The sequence below is a fragment of the Akebia trifoliata genome, chromosome 8 (assembly GCF_017979445.1).
Source record: "Akebia trifoliata isolate Shusen 1 chromosome 8, ASM1797944v1, whole genome shotgun sequence".
NCBI classification, from domain to species: Eukaryota; Viridiplantae; Streptophyta; class Magnoliopsida; order Ranunculales; family Lardizabalaceae; genus Akebia; species Akebia trifoliata.
Genome location: NC_141382.1, coordinates 49993051 through 50011278, shown reverse-complemented (window position 1 = coordinate 50011278; position 18228 = coordinate 49993051). Strand labels below are relative to the sequence as shown.

General features: G+C 34.1%; 1 protein-coding gene across 1 annotated transcript; it reads right to left on the bottom strand.

The window, feature by feature from the left end:
* Positions 1-5244: 5244 nt before the first annotated feature.
* On the bottom strand, positions 5245-9443 carry LOC147397533 (Double Clp-N motif-containing P-loop nucleoside triphosphate hydrolases superfamily protein). Its single transcript, XM_086449271.1, has 3 exons — positions 7860-9443; positions 7062-7326; positions 5245-6968 (listed from the first exon to the last, which is right to left on the bottom strand). The coding sequence occupies exons 1-3, from the start codon at positions 9101-9103 to the stop codon at positions 5340-5342; spliced, it is 3138 nt and encodes a 1045-aa protein (XP_086305397.1). The 5' UTR covers positions 9104-9443; the 3' UTR covers positions 5245-5339.
* Positions 9444-18228: the final 8785 nt, after the last annotated feature.

The window sequence follows — 18228 nt, the reverse complement described above, 5'->3', positions numbered from 1 at the left end:
GTTACTTTAAAGGGGAAAACTCAAATGGTCTGGACTGGTGGACAGGAGGAAGAGCCTTATATCTTGTAGGATGATCTCAGCCATCTGATCTCGACACGTTTTCTTCAATAATTTACACCCTAAAATAAAGTATATAAAAAAAACAAAAAAACTGGGTTCATTAGGTTTTTTTTATTAAACCTATTATCAAGCTATATATATGTATTTTAATTGCTCTAGCTCGTGCACCGTGTTGGCACAGGCTGAGAGAATGGTGTCTTCCACTACCAGTGTTACCTGTATGACATACTCATTTTCAGTTTTTTCATTTTTCCGATTAAAATACATAGAAAGATTAACTAAAAACTTGATATGACGACTTATCTAAATGATATCAAATCAAAAGGATCATCCTTAATTAATTTTCATCCAAAAATAAAGTTTAAAAAAAAAAAAAAATTGAGAAAATCCTAATTTTTTACATGCATATTCAAAATGTTTGAGTTTTGTTTTTTCAAAAATGATTTTTTCTTCCTTCTCAAATCTTTTACGTCAGAAAACTCAATTGGGATATCAAAATTTTAATTTGTTTGGATGGAAATAATGAATTTGAATGGTTATAACACATTCAATGTTTCAATCTTAAGAAATGTAAGGAGTGAGATTCACAGATTTATTAGAAAGAAAAACTTTACTAAATGGATTATTAAGAAAAATCCTAAAACTTAAGAATTAATTAGAAAAAAATCTCTCCATGAGGTCCTCTTTAAGTAATATTTACTTTTTACAATGATAAACGCCATGTCCACTTTAAGCCCAGTATCATCGTTATACTAAAGGTATACATGGTCGGTCACATTTGCTATTTTGCTGGATCTACATTCAACTTAAAAGGGCATTAAGGTACATTTATCAAACTGTGCTTACATGGCCATTTTGATACGTAAATATTTAAAAAAAAGGATGGCTGATTCGGTAAATTAAGAAAATAGTTGGCTGTTTTGATAATTTCCCCAAGAAGAAGTTAGTAGGAAAGATATCTAATAGAATTTGTTCTGGTACGTACGAACGAACACATGGTGGCAGCTGGTTGTACGGTATCACTTTATTCCTTCATTCTCCCCCCAACCTTTTCTTCTGATAATTATGCTTTTTTATTGTTTATCATTAGTTTTAGCTTTATCTTATTATAAGCTTTTACAAAAGAATAATGAGGGATGGATGGATGGATGGAGATTTGCTCTCTCTCTCTCTATTAATATGCCTTCGCTCACTCAATCTGCTTCTTTAAGTTCCATTGTGTCATCGTGTGTGTGTGTGTGTGTACGTTATTGCTTTATTCCTTATAGATATGGGTTGAAGTGAAGAGTCTGGTCACAGGTTGAAGATAGTGGCATTTAGGTCATTTTAGTATTAATCTATAGTAGAAAACTGTGGTCAAGGGGGGAAATCTAAATAACCCTCCTTTCTAATTCTTGGGGGTCCCTCTTTGATTAGGTCAAACGAAAACGAGGGAGTTTGTGTGTTTCTTTATTCTCTTAATTAAGATCCTTCCAACAACTCGTTTGTTTTTCTTTCCCTCCCCATCCCCTAATATGCCTAGCTAGGCACAACCACACCAACTTTAGCCGTTCATAAAGATTAAAATCATTCTCTCTCAAGTGGCTTGCATTTCTCACAATTTTAATTTTCTGCTTTTTTTTTTTTTTATATTGTCTCACATCCATAATAGGACAGGACCCATCATTATATTTAACATTTAGTGAGTTTTTAGGTTTAAAATTTTCTTGTTTTATTTTTCATCTTTTATTATTATTATTTGGTTTGGTTAACTTAAAAAGTGTCAAACCACCCACTTATTGGATTGTCCCATAAATTATTCAACCATTACTGAACCTTAGGGTTTTACAATTCAACTTTACTTTACATAATTAATTAAGTCCTAGCTAGTGAGAAAGATCTAGAGCCCACTCTTAGGAATTGTTACCTGTTAGTTAGGATAATTTGATTTTGTTGAAATTGTTTCTCTCTTGGTTTGGGAATGATCCATATGTAAAATGTTTAAATCTCTTCTCAAGACATTGTTTCGAACAAGAGAAAGATTGTGAAACAGTCAATATTTGATTTCAATATGGGTTAAAAACTAGATGTCTCAATTGAAACATTTTAAAAACTTTGACTCTGAATGCAACAGTTGCGTTCATGGACTAGATTCAATTATCCTACTTGTTTTGTTATTGAAACTGAAACCAAAATGTATTGAAGTTGTGGTACTAGGTCTTAAAGTCTAAGGCGATGAGAATCAAATATTGTCATCATCACTATCACTAGGGTCTAGGGTGACAAAACATGTTTTGATCTCTTAATGCACACGTTTCATCTCGAGTTGAGAAAAGTTCAGCATCTCAAGGGATTTCAAGAAGTTAGTAACGATTCATGCATTGTAACCTACCAAAGAAGTTGCGATAAATCCTAGAGGAAGTGAAGATACACATGTCAAACAATTTAAGACAACTAAATAGTCGTCTAGAATAGAAATAGACTAATAAGGTTCTCATTAAATCCCAACACATGGAGATTCAATTATAATCTAAATATTTCATGAGTATGGACATGATTAAAGGTAACTGTGGAGTCCTAGATCGAAAAAGAACTTGTTATAAGATCAAAATTAAAAATAGTCAATAAAGGGTACAAGAATATTATTGTATTACCATCTTACTTGAGTGTCAAGTGAAATTTACAAGTACCTCATTAACCTTGTGAGGAGACGATCTTTATCTTCTCTTTCGTCTGACCTTTGTATCATTTATTGGAAACAATACCCTTTCTTCCTCTAAAAGGTATAGGGTGATGTCCCATAAACCACAAGCTTACTTGTCCAAAAAATAAACACTCATTATTAGCCCAAGTGATCGGCTCGTGATACTTATGGATTACCTTAAAACAGTGAAGGATTATTATTATTGGAAGAGGTTTTTTTTTTAACTCCTCCGACAAACTCCCTCAAACTCTTTCAACGTGACTATGCATAGAGTCATAGATTTTTTCCTTGGGATGCACAATTGCACATACACGGGGAGAGTTTGTCAGAGGGGGGGAGTTAGATTATCACGACTCTTATTATAGGAAGACAGGCCCACCCACCGATTGATATTTAGGTCAAGGTAATGATGATTCACATTTTAAAGAACAAATAGATAAATAATGTATTTATTTTTTATTTTTTGTATTTGTGTGGAGAGCCTTATCATTACTCCTTTCTCAGTTATCATGACACGTATATAATAATATTTATATGAATGGTGTTTGATTATAGTCAAAAAAGAGTTGGTGATGAGTGACTTCCACGTCCTCGTAACCTATAAACTTTCAACTTCATTTATTTATTTTAATATCTTCCTTCTCTTTAAGACATTATATTATATCTTTATCATTAAGGCCGCTAATTACGTGTTAAAGTGTCACACTAATAGCAGACACGTACCTTAAATTTCTTCTTAAATTTTGTTTTGAGTTTTTTTTAACTGGAAAGTCCCTAAACTCACATACTATTTATATTTTCTCCTCTAGAAGTTGACAAACTTCCCCCTCAATCTTAGTTTTTCAACTTCATTAGATATTATCTTTTGGTTTGTCCCACAATACTTCTATTTTTAGTATATATATATATATATATATTGATAGTCAGGTATCCTTGTAGACAATAGATTGAGCCTGTATCCAGGCTTTGCCCAGTCCATAGACCATGGTCTTGTCCAAAAATTAGTCTTAGGCATGTGTAACGTCCGCACATCACATGCACCAAGTAAATGAGGGTGAACTCTCGTAGGTAACCCTTGAGGAATTGATACTCATATTGGGTATCGAACTCACTAAAGATCTTATTTAGTTGCTAGTTTTAATTGAAGAGTTAGCCCCTAAAAAGCAAATCTACCTTTGATTCCTCATTGAAAATCTTTTTGAGGGCAAAAATTGAAACTCTTATTCAATATTCTCATGTTTTTAGGTTAAGAATAACAAATGTTGTTGCCCTCACCGTAGTTTCGACAAACCCCAGTATTAGTTCTCTTAAGGTTTTGCAAACACTCAAAATGGAAATAGGGACCCACCTTAAAATTTACTAAATAAGGAAAAAAGAGAGCTTAGTTGAGAATGGTGTAGTTCTCTATTAAAATTCCCAATTGAGAATTGTGGTGGTGCTCGTTGAAGTGGTATCTATCATCTTCCAGTGGCAAAAACAAGGCGCTTGGAGCATCTGAACTTTATAATTTTTTAGTTTCATCAACTCTTGGAATGCCAAGAGCATGGCACGTTCTTTGGCGAGATCTTTGGATGGATTCATCAATCACGTATCTTCGTCTATTTATTAGCAAAAATGATGTGTTACTTTTGGAAAAAATCAAAATTCATCATCTCAAAGTTTGAAAAATGGACCCAAGACCAAAAAAATATAGCCATAACCTCCTAATAAGTCATGCATCGAGTTCAAAACAATGGTCAAATAACCCAATTAACATGTGACGTTAGAGCAAGGTGAATTACAACATTGTAGCCAAAATATTGGTACATCATCATTTATGAAAGTGCTTAAGAAACCTCAATGGAATTTCACATATTGTAATCTTCAAATATGATATAGGTAGGAAAAAAAACAGATATAACAATATGAAAATAAAACAAATAAAAGCCAATGTACATAATTTTATTCAACAAAACTTCATTAATTTATTAAAAAATAAAAAAATTACTTCTTTGATATTCAAAATACACTCTTAGAAACGATGTAGTTGGAGTTATCTAACAAGAATTGATCCAAAACTAAAAGGAAGAAGAATTGAAGCCGAAATAAATACAAAATAAACTCGATGGTTGAATTTCTTTTTGAGCTTTGTGGGAAATGGGAGTATGAATTGTTTGATATAATTTACATATATGATGATGCCCTCTTATTTAACTTTGTTTTAGTGATTTGTATTTACCAACTATTACTTAGAAATTAAAAAATTGCATTAAATTTTAGAAGTTGTGTTATAATACAAACCTATTGTAGTGCTTTATGACAAGGCCAGTGCTTTTCAAATTTCAAATCCAAATTTTTTAATTTTTTTAATTTTTAATTTTTGTAAAATGATCTGTGGGCCCAACAGCACAATGTAATAAAGGGTTATAATGATCATAACTCTACCCTTTTAAAACTTGCTTTAGGTTGAACTTTTGGAGAGTGCCTAAAAGTATATAAAAATAAAATAATTACAGTAGAAGTAGAAAGTTGAAAGAAAAGAAGACCACCCAATATGAAATTAAAGAGGTTACACAAGGCTATTTAGGTCATTTCACTTTTTACATGAACAAAACCATCATTCCTCGAAAGCAACTTGAATTGTTTTGGGGAGATTAGAACCCATGAACCCAACCTCCAAAACACTCTCTTCTTCTTTCCCTCCAAGAGAGAGCTTAACGGTCACTTCCTTCCCGCCATTTTTAACCGTTTGTAAGCTCGTTTGAAAAATGTCTTTCAGCCACTTTTCAAACAAGCTTGCAAGAAAAGAACCAGACCCATATACCAATTTCTCTACCACCATTTGATCAACAGAAAAACAATCTCTCCTTTCACTCCCACACACCTCTTCGAAAGACCCTTCCAGTTTTGACAAGAAATTCTTTGTCATTTTGCTGAACAAATCCGAATTTAGATTAAAAACGAATCGGTTCTCGATGGATTCGAGGAACCCATGTGGGATTTTGGGATTTGCCATGGTTTCTTGTGTCAGATCACTGGGAACAGTGTTGAATTCCTCGGGTTTTTCTTCTTCATCGTCATCGTCATCGTCCTCCTCCTCGTCAGCTCGGATGTTTAAATCGAGTGTGTTTGAGCTTGATTGCCTTGAAAACTCTTTTTTGTTGTTGTTGTTGCCATTCTCGATAACAATTGAAGAAGCATCATCTTTATGACATGTTCTTGGATTCTTGGCCTTGTTTGACAGTTCCCACTCAGCTTTTCGCTTGCAATCGCCTTTAGATATGCCTAATTTGGGAGTTTTCTCTTCGACATGCAACTTCATCTCGATCATGGTGTCGGGTTTTTCAGCCCTGTCCTGATAGTTTGTTGAAGCACCCGTAGTCACAATGAATATGGCCTCGGAAAAACTTACCTCTCTCCCCAATGGGTCTTCAAAATTGCCGCTTTTGAAACCATCACTGAGGATTTTAATGAAGTGAGCATCCGCGTAATCGATCTCTTCTATCAAAACTACAGAGTTTTCATGGTTTCTCAAAGCTGAAATTAAAATTTTAGAACATAGGGTGGCCTCATTCTCCCTTCTCATGTTCATGTGCACAAGGTTATTGGCAGACCCACAAACCGACTCCGCAATTGCACATGCGAACCGCCTCTTTCCAATCCGATCAGCCCCCTCGATCAGTAACCAAGTCCCATTCTTCTTGACTGATTTGGATTTGAGCAAAGCTTCTGCCATAGAAGGAATGATCTCAGATTGCCATGGGACATTCTCTTGAAGTAGCTTACATATATCTCGTGGGTTCAATTCTCTTTCCCTTTTTTTATCCAACGATTTTAAAGAGTCACCGAACAGAGTATTACCGAGAGCGAGGGTGATCTTTGCCTCCTTATTTTCTGTATTGTTAAGAGAATCCAAGCTCAGTTCGGGTAGATGGTTTTTATGGGTTCCATTACCAAAACCGAATTCGATGCAACGTGGCTTCTGGCTTCCAAATTGAAGCACAAAATTAGAATTGTGGTTGGGTTTTGATGTAGACTCGACAAAGGAGATTGAGTTGGAGTCAGGGAAGGTGTTGTATTGTGATCCATTAGGCCACCAAGAGTAAGATGGAGCACTTGTGTAGCTCTTGACACTTGAGCTTTGGTTGTTGAATAAGGAAGAAGTCGAGTGAATCTGATTAGGCTTCGGATGGTGCAAGCTGTGGCATAACCTATTCCATTTCCTCCTCAATTCAGCCAAATCATCCTGAAAATTAGAAAGATGGTTGTAAAAACAAATTCATGAAAGAGAGATAAATTAACATAGAAAACTGATCAAGGAGGTCGTTTTCTTCGTTACCTTGTGATGGGAGTCGGCTTTATGTGGTTGCAACCAGTAAGGCAATTGGGTTGAACCCTTGTCCATGTCTTTGATATTACAAGAGCTAAGAAGCAAGGATGAAGGTTTTTGCTGGCCTGACTTGAGAAACAATGCATCTTTTTCAAAATTGGAAGTACATTCAACACAACAACTGAGCTTATCTTGTTCTTCCTTGATCCCCAAAGGCTTTGTTTCCAGCATTTGAGGTAGGTTTTGTGAAAGAGACATTCTTGAATCAAGGCCACTACAAAACATGAACATAATACAAATCAAACAATGCAAATAGTATATGTTTTTTCTTATGATGATGATGAAATTAATTTCAAGACCCACTCAACCCAAACTGAAGAAAAAAGAGAGAGAGAGAGAGAGAGAGATCCACATTAAAAATGTGAAATGGTAGTGAAAATACAGATAAGACCAAGATTGGGAATTTACATAAATGCAGGGACCCCTCTTTAAATTTGACAAAATAAAATAATTCTGTTTTCTTCATTTTTATTCTGATAATAGAAATCTTTAATATTCAGAGGCTAAAGAGCAATAACCGGACAAAGCAAAGAAGGAAAAAAGACAGTGTGGTTTATATCTTGCCATCATCAAACCTACTTTTTTCTACAGTTGTCCTGGCATCTAAAACCATGAAACTCATAAACAGAAACAAGACAAAGGTTCAAATAAAAACCCAAAGTAGAGATCCCATTTTTTTTTTTTTATGAAAATAAAATTAAACACAAGATATATCATCAGCAAAGAACACAAGATGGTTTGGCTCACCTTGAAGCATGGAGGCTTAAACCAAGTCCACCTGAAGGAACGGAAACAGCTTGGAGAGCCCATTGAATCTCAAGAGAGGGTTGTTTCATCTGACACCTCATATAAGTCTGATAATTTGCAGTGGCCATCAACCACACTTTACTGTTTGAGCAGCTATAATCAGAGATCAACCTCCCAACCTCAGCAACTAAATGATCAACAGGGCTATAACAAGATATTTCTCCAACTGAGAATCCTCCATCTCTGTCACCAAGACTTGTTTCAACAACCCATTTCAAGTCTCCTACATAGATTATAGCTCCCCCTCCTGAAACCAGAGAACCCACTTTCCTCCTCAAGTCTGCAACCTTCATCTCCACATCTTCTCTCTTCATAAATGTTAAAGACATTGAAGAGAACTGAAATTTGATGAAATGGGCTGATCGTAATTCATCAGGAACCTCACCTCTCTCCACCCTCCCCATCAACTCTGCAACCAAACCTTCTGTTAAAGACACACAATCACCAAGAACAACAGTATTCCTCCTCTTTTTCCTCAACAAAACCTCCAAAACCAACTTGAAATCTTCTTCCTTCTCAGTACCTAAATGTTTCTTTGGAGTGGAAAACAGGACTGGGTTTTGCTCAGAAGAGCAATTCAAGAAATGGGTTTGCCAGAAACTACTGTGGTTTATAATATCTCTATGGGTTTCAGTAGGAGAAGGAGAACAAGAAGAAGGGAGAACCCAAACTGAAGAAGCTGAAGAGTCCTCTAAATTGTTCTTAACAGAGGTACTAGAGAACCCAGCTTCTCTCATAACCCTACTAACACTTGGGTCATCTAAGATTGATATAATAAGCTGTTCTAACTCAACCTTAATAGCTAAGAGAGGCTGTTGTTGTTGCTGTTCAATGCAACCCCTTCTCTGGTGTGCTTGTGCTCTCTTAAGTGCTGCAATGAGAGCATTAGAGAGAGAAGGCTGACCATGAAGGAGAGGTCCTGGTGTTGTTGGAAGCCTATTGAGAGCAACATTGAAGCAAAGCTCAAGAGCTCTGCATTGTAAAGGATGTGAAGTTGAATGTGGGTGTGATTTGAGACAAGCCCTTCTCAAGAGACTAGCTCTTGAGCTGAGCAAAGTTGCAGCAACATGAAGTGGAGTGACCTGAGAATGGCCCCTCCTCTTGGCTAAGCAAAGAGAGTGCCTCAGAACTGAAGCAGCCTCTGATGTGAGGGTCTGCTGCACAGTACAAGCTCCTGCACGCATCACTTTGCTAACACCACCCCCCACAACCCCCCCTTTGTGTCTTAAACCCTTGTGTTCTTGAAGATCAAAGCTTCTTCTTCTACTCCTTTGTTTGTTCTTTTTTTTTTCTTATTAACACCCCCCTCACCAACAATTTTTAATAAAGAAAACACCTTCTTCTAGTGAAGCTTTTCTTCACTTCTTCACCTCTACCACCTCAAACAAGAAGTAATAACTTGAGCTAAAAGAGAGCTAAATGTGATTGGTAGAGAAGAGAAGAGGTTTGAAAGAGTGAGATAAAGCTTTAAAGGAAACCAGACCACCTTCTTTATCCTCCTTATTCTTCTCTTCTTCTTTTGTAGTAGTTGCTGTTGTCTTTGCTTTTATTTTATTCTATTTTTTAAAATTTTATTTCCACTTCATGGCTTTTCTCTTTCTACACTGCGCCAATTCCTTCCTTTATTAACTTAGTCTTAAGGTACCATTCCCTAAAGAAAAGTGTTGATAGTCTACTCCCAGGTGTTGGGTAGCAACATGTCTTCCTATCTCTTTTTTATATGCCACGTGGCATTGGCATATTATACGAAATGTTTGACTCATGGAAAATTTTTTTTCTTCATTTTTTTCGGAGATTTCCTCGGATACAAGATTGACTAATCACATGAGCTCACATATATTGAGTGACACCCCCAATTTACAAAATTACCTTTGTTAGCTTTGATACGTCACATAGAGGAGAGCCTATGACATCTATGAGGAAAAAATCTATGAGCCAAAAAAAAAAACTCGTTTTGATACTTTCAATCAACGGGAATCCAAAATTCATGGATTAGTGGGCTTCTAGAGTGCTACATGAAATGCTAAGTAGATCTGAAGTTTGATTACTATCCAACACCTAAGAGTACAGAATCCCAAAGTATTTCATTAACAGCCGGAAAAAAAAACAAAAAAGGAGAATTCAATCTTACTATATATTACATTGCTATCAAATACCAATCCATGCCTTTACTAACAAACAAAAAATCTTATAAATAAGACTTTTTAAAGAAAAAATATATAAAATAGAGGGGGAATGATAATCTTAGTTATCTTTAATATAGCTAGGTATATTATAGGGGTATATTTTGAAATTTATTTTAATTCCTTTTAATGAGTCCTCTATAATGAAGTTGCCTGTCAATATCACTAATTTAAATATAAAATAGGATTATTAAATAAGTAAAGACTAAAGAGTACTACTGAGCTGTTTTGCTATTTTTTTGGGCAAATGGGTCTTCATGAAAAAGGGGTCCACATTGAAAACAGGGTTCAAATTTCACAGAGCTTCCCTCTTTTTTTTATATATTTTTTTTGGGGAAGTGCCACGTCAGCCTTTGAATGCCAGCAGAAATTCCAAAAACCAAAAGAAAAAAAAGAAATGAAAGAAGCAAAAGAGAAAGAAGAAAAGCTGTCATTTATTTCCTTTCTCACCTTTATTCATTCTTTTTAATTAATTCTATATAGTATATTTCATGGGGAGAAAAAAAAAACCAATACTTGAAGCCAATCGTAGTAGAGAGACAACATTTTATTCCCTAAGTACCCAAAAAGCAACTCTCTGTCTACTTACTTACATACCATTATTTGCTCCTTTTCAGAACTCTCTCTCTCTCTCTCACACACACAGTCATCTTTTCGATGGAGAAGCTATCTTAAGCCTAATATGATAAACTTATATTACCTGATTTGTCGGTTCACTCGGGAATTTAGATTGAGCATTCATGATTATTCGAGAACAAATTCAATTTAGAAGAGTTAAGAAGAGATAATTCATTTCTCAATTTTTTTTAAGTTCGTTATTATATATATAATTCAAGCATGTAAGCAAGTCACAAGTACAACCATAATGTTAATTCAGAATAAATAGACGTAATAGAATTTTTCAAACAAATACGTTACATCTTCGTAATTTGGTTGGTGTAAATCTTATGTCGAGCACACTAAATATAACAAAAAGATTTAACGAATCTTAAGAATTAGGTTAGCTAATCTGTTAGGACGTGATTCGTTGTATTTCATGAACCCTGATCAAATAGTACCACGAATCGGTTCATTTTGTACAAGATTCACAGTTTGGTATAAAAGAAGTAAATTCAATAATTATGGCTTTATAAATCCCATCCAGTGGATATTCTAACCAAAAATGAATTTGATTAAGATGAAGTGGTTGTAATTATCCGATTTCTTTTCAGATGTAATTGAAGCTTTTATATAAGCCACTGTAACAATAGCTATAGTTTCTAGATTTCTACCTCTAACATGGTCTAATGTAACACTAATATACATTTATAGTTTAATTAATCTTTTTTATTTCTTAATATAAACTTTGTTGACCATCCTATTTTGATGTTAAGGATCTGAAGAAGCCATAGGCATTAGCTATGGAGTGATTTATATGGAAATAAAATATTTAACTATTCAAATCAAATATGATAATCAATCGGGTCTTATCGGATTAGATAAGTTTTGATGATAAAATACAAATATCTACACTATAATTATAGAATAATAATAATCATCATCATCAAATTCTTATCGCAGAGATTTGGGATCAGTCAATATATATTTACATGATGTACATAATATAATGTTTATAGTTTTTCATATACACATAATTAAGATGATGTACGTGTTCATGGTGACTTTTTTGGGTCTATCACCTATTAACGAGTTTATCGTTGATCATCAACACTCTCGATCATTGGGTACTTGGAGTTGTATACATAACTTCATTGTTGAGTTTTATACACAAGAACACATAAATTCCAAAAAAAAAAAAAAAAAAAATCACTTAAAAAAATGAGTTGTGTCCTATAAAAACATTAATTTCAGCATAATGGGAGGGGGAGTTATAAGAAGTGTTATTGGGGGAATAAATCATTCAAAGCTTTTGGTGACTGAAAAAGCAATGGGAAACTTGAAGTTCTAAGCACTATGAGTGTCTTCAAAGATTAGCATCTATAAGGTTAAAAGGTAGATATTGTATTGGGAACTCCTCAAGTTTAATTGCATTAAAAGGAGCTAAAAGAAAATGCATAAAGCCATAATGAAAAGAGGAGTGATTGAGAGTAAAGCACATTCAAATTTTCCAGTCTGAAAGTTGCAAGATTTGAGATAGAAAAAAGAGTAATATTCATCAAAAGGGAGAAAACTTATTGTTCAATCTATAGATGTTTCTATCGAACTAGCTTTAAAGTTTTACTCTAAGCATGTTGTACAATTAAACAATAATTAGTACTAAAATAAAGTTTCATCGAAAGTCATAGTTTTCGTTATAACAATTATCGTTGTATTTGCTCTTAATATCTCATCCATGTCCTTTTTAGTCTTCACCTCGCTCTTCTACAACTTTTAGTTCTACGTCGATATTTTGTAGTAGTCGACCCATGGCTTCCTAATATGCTCCTTTTGTACGTAGGACAAACTATTTCATTACAATGGCCCTTTTATTTACCATAAAATATGTTGGATCTCTGCCAAAGACAAGTTTGATTTTTTCATTTGTAAGGTCTATTTTATATTCTTATGAACAAGTTCAATTATAATTTTCTTAATCTCTCTACCATTTCAAAACATATATACTTTTTTGCCCAACATCTTACTTTATCAAGCATAGTCGATTTTATTGTTATCTAAACTAAATTCTCTACTTTGTTTGGTATTTATGTAGCAATCTAACAACATAATAGTAACTTTAGTGTTTCAAAACTTTCCCACTGTTGAAGGAATAAAGAAAAAAGCTTAAAACATTGATGGAGATTCCCTGTTATTTCAAAATCAAGTTTGAAATCGAATTAGGTTTCTCATCTTAGAAGAAAGGTATCTCTTTATGGATGTCGATCCATTTGTTGTGAATTGTGGGTCTAAAAATTTGCTGGCAAGTTCTCAAACATATTTTCAACAAAGCAAAAGGCATGTTAAGTGATTTGATTGAGTCATCGATGCCCGCACACCATTGATCAAAAAGTGACATTTACCTCGAAAAGTATGTGAAAAGATTTGGCATGAGTTTTTCACCGACTGCGCTCCTAACACAAAATAAAAATTACTACGAAAAGTGAAGTAATTTGACATGAATTTTACAATATCTATGAACACGATTAAGAGATTTGTACAAGTTTTACACTGGCCAAAGGTGGTAAGGTGTCCCATAGCAGCCCAAGTCTGAAAATTTAATAAATAATAGAGCCTCGAGGAATGCTACATCTATCACCCGAAAGTTGGGAAATAGAACTCTTGGACCTTCTCTCCATGTAAGCATCGAAATAATCCTGACAAAAGGATGTCAGATTTCGAAGACCAAAATAGTAGCTATGTTCTCACCAAGGAATGAGCATGTGTGATATTACGTAACCATAGAAAACACGCTCTTGAACCATAAGCAATAGAGATACTACCATCAAATACCACCACATGTCTGTCATTCGTAGAAAAGCCCCATTTTTCACAAAGGAAATGAGCAATGATCAATGATTGTCGAATATGAGTAGGTCTTAACCCAAAATACCTAGAGATTCTCAAAAACTATAGAAAAAGAGAAAATGAAGAAAAATATACATAATTTCTCTCACACGGATCTTGTTAATTACTTTATTAAACTTTCAATTGACTTGATTATCGAAGTGTAATTGTAGAATCAACAGGATTGAAGATTCAGAGCTAATTCACCACAAAACTGAAATGGAAGGAACTCAAAACTAGAAGAAATTTTACACCCACAAATCTTGGCGCTGTCTCTGAGAACTTCTTTTCCCATCCTTTCGATTTTTCCTAACCACTTCCTTAATGATATTCATATATATATATATATATATATATATATAAGGACGGTCCAGCAACCCTAAAGTTTGCCAAGTTTGTTGCCAAACATTTTTTAAAATTTGGGTTAGAAGCTTTGGAATGAGCTGATTTTTTGTGAGGATGATATCTATGATGAGGAGATCCTCCTCACCAAAAATCAGCATATTCCAAAACTTCTAACCCCATCACAAGTGATTTACAAAAATTGGTCGATCCACGATTCTTCAACTTGTAAATTAGGGTTAGAAGTTTCAAAATGAGCTGATTTTTTTGTGAGGATGATCTCTTCACCGTAGAGATCATCCTCACAAAAAATCAGCCTATTCCAAAACTTCTAACCCCAAAGTGATTTACAAAAAATGTTTGACACCAAACTTGACAAACTTTAGGGCTGCCAAACCGCTCCCTATATATATATATATGAAAATATATATGTGGAGATGTATCCATATACATTTTATTACAATGCACCCTAGTAGGATATTGTTACATTATGTCTACATAATAAGGAGATTATTAATTACATGTAGTTTTAGATCATCCATGGTCATTCCCTTGCATGTATAGAGGTCCTAGTAAGACTATTCGATGTGTGTGTGTGTGTGTGTGTGTGTGTGTGTGTGTGGATGGAGAAGAGGGGATGTGGGTTCCACAATAAGGAGGGGAAACAGTGGACCCACCAAAGCGAGGTCAGCTTCAGCCAGTGTCTCACCTTTGACTCAAAAGGTGAGAATGAAGGAAAGCGTGCAACTTTATACAATAAATATGCCGACATCATATATGATATGCTTCTCATCTCTCTCTCTGTTTCTGTCTCTTTTTATTTCACTTTATTTACTTTTTCGTTGTTTGTTGAACATTCTCTACAAACACACCTCGACAACCGAGACAAATTTCAACAACAACAACAGATACCCTCTAAAAACAACCAACGCCTCTCACGGGAGAAAATGCCAAATTCCAACCACACCCCTCCAAAACTCTTTTTACAAATCAAGCTCATCAAAATAAAAATAAAGCTGACTTTGTTCTTTTACATTATTATTACACGACAAATTTCTCTCTTTTTCACATGTTAGTTTAAAAAAAGAGAGTGTGTCTGTAATTTAGACATACCCCTTCGCATTTTGATGAATATATGAGAAATCCTCATAATTTCAAAATAATAACATGCCCCTTGATCTCAATCTGCTTTTAAAGACTAACTAATAGAAGATTATCTAAATACCCATCTTCAATCTTTAGCTAGTAAAAAAAATATTGATATTTCTATCCAAAAATACAAAAATCATATCTTGCTCTTGAGGTTGAACAATGAAGAGAGTGCAAAATTTGATAGTAGAGATCATCAAATTTGAGGTTATTTTAAGTTGGTTGTTTAAAAAAGACCAAGGGCAAAGGATGTCAACAGTTTGAAAACACATGTATCTCAAGTATTCAACAAAACATGGAGGATATGACTAAAACACCTAAAGTTTTTTTTTTTTTTTTACAGAAGATGAAGTATAGGTCCCACACTTCAAAGGGAACATCACCATGGACATGGTTTTAAATGTATCCCAACTACCACTAATAATATTGGATGGTTTAGTATAGAAGTTGTTAATGGATGGATGAGATATAATGAATCTTAGATAATGTAATAAATACCAAAATAGATCAAAAGGTAGGTGTCAGCTAGCTTAGTGTTATGTATGAGATGCCTTATATTTTGTTGCGCTATGCAGAGTTGCAAGAGGGTGCCGGGGGTCATGTTGTCCAGTCAACAGATGGGGGTGAAGGGGACAGAGGTCCTAACCTAAATTTTTTAGGGTTACGAAAATGACAGTCATGCAATATTTTCTTAAATGTTATTTATTTATTATTTTTTATTATTATTATTTGAGTGGGGGAGGGGGGTTCTATTTTGAAGAGAAAACGCATTTGGAGAGAAATCTTTAAGACTGTAAAACTTGAGAGAAAATAGTGATTGTTCTTGTTCTAATCCATGGACATAAGCACATTGTCCAAACCATATAAATCCCTATATTTGTATGATTCTTGTCATCTTTGTTGCCTCGATTCTTTCACACTTAGCTCCCTCCAATTTTGCCCCCGTCCCCTTCAATCTTTTGAAGATGAAATTACCAAAACTAAATATCAATTTTCTTCAATTTCTAACAAAAATCCTTTAAATTTCTTTCCATAAAATCCATCTTCAATTGTATAATTAAAATTATAGTTTGCCCCCCATTGCAAAAAAATTCTGACTCTACCCCTAGGTGAGCCAACGAGTTTTGATCATAAATCGTATGAAACTTATATTTAATCTCATCTCTTAATAAACTTCATTTGTAATAGCCATCTTCTCGTCTCCTTGAGAATGATCACCTACCCAAGAATTCAGTAGGCATGAGAGGAGAACGAGTTGACAATATCGATTCCCGAGTTCGTTTCTCGAGTTGGCTAAATTGTAGTTATTACTTTTTAATGAATTTTTTCATAACTACTTTCTTTCATTATTATTTTTTTTAATTTTTTTTTCTACTTTTTATTATGAGTTTCCGTGAATTTTTTTTTTCTTTTTTTCTTTTTAGTTTCATTTAGAAAACACTCCATTAATCTGAGAGAGCAGAAGAGTGGACCCAATCAAAAGCAAAAGACAAAAATAAAAGGTATAAATAAAGATAGATAGATAAACTGATGCATGCAAAAAAGATGACACTAACAAGTCCTGAATCATGATTACTGTCACTAGTTTCCTTCTCTGATCCCCATGCATCAATCCACTTTTCTCTCTCTCTTTTTCTTTCTTTCTATTTCAGTGCGCCTGCCATATCACAGAGCTGGACCATGTTTTGTCCAGCTGCGCAATTTGATTGGATGTTGCCATTATACTTTTGACTACGTGTCAATTCTATTTGAATACATAAGACTCTCTCTGAACCTCTAAGACAAAGGCTTGAGCTTTCATCTTTGAACCCCCCAAAAGTAGGGTTTTGGGCTTAAATACTTTCAACCCATTAAATCCGAGTCAGGCCTAGGGCTTACTAATACCTGATGTGACCTGACTCATCCAAACAGTTGGGATCATGTTCACATGAGTCATTCTTCATGACCCAATGGATCCCAATTCATATATAATATAATATATATAATTTTATATAAAATAATAAATTTAATCTTTTCTTTATTGATTTTTATGTATAATGAATATTTAATTTTAATTTTAATGAAAAATAGCATCAAACAATTTACAAATATTAATAATTAAAACCTACTACGTCAGACTTGTGTTTAATTGACTTAAGTCTCAACATCCTAATTTAGGACTCATCCAAGTCTAATATGAACCTAACCCTTAACAATCCTATTGAAGTCCATACATTTCAAATCAATTGGGACTTAATAGTCTAGACAAATTTGCTTGGCCAAGTAAACACTTTTTTTTAAGTTAGGCAAGTGAGATTAGTGATCAATAATTAATAGGTGATGAATCTAGGTGTTTGAATTTAAGTTGTGGTAATAGTATCAGGCTTTAACCAAGTTCTATCTAATAGTCCTATTTTTATTTGTAATCCTGCTTACGAGGTCTAACGATTAAACTATAAACCTTGGAAATCATTCTCATAGAAATTCTATTAACTTTTACATTCAAAACCTCATGAATATTGATTTGTAGTTGAAAATTTTCGACAATCATTTAATTATATTTTTAGATCATTATTATACAGATATAATGTTACAAACCTCGAATGAGCAGTCCTTCTCGTCGCGTTACCATATGTGGCCTCCAGAAAATAACTAGTTCCTTGTCCAGCTCTACTAGACCAGATGTTAAGCCTACATTGCGGAATATTTCATACCTATCGCGCAAGCAATGATCATATATACCATTAGTTGCACCTTAATAAGGCATCAAACCTTAATTCTGCTGCTATAGTACTTGTCAACCAACCATATCTACCTTACTATACCCTCTCATTCTGTTAATTCTGCGCAAGTTTGTAGATAGATTTGTGATTTATTATATGAAATTTTACGTTTATTTTTTCATTAAAAAATATTTCTTATAATTTATAAAATATTTGCAATCCGTGGAATCGAACCGAACCAAACCGACTTTAATTTGGTTTGGGTTGGTTTGGTTCCAATGGAATTTGGTTCGGTTATGGTTCTTATTTAGTGGAACCGACCTATGTTGGTTCGGTTCCAATTTGACCTCAAATCGAATCGAACCGAACCAAGTTGCACCCCCTAATACAAACTAAGTGGCAATACATTCTATGGAGGTAAAGAGATTAATTTAGTTAATATATATATTTAAT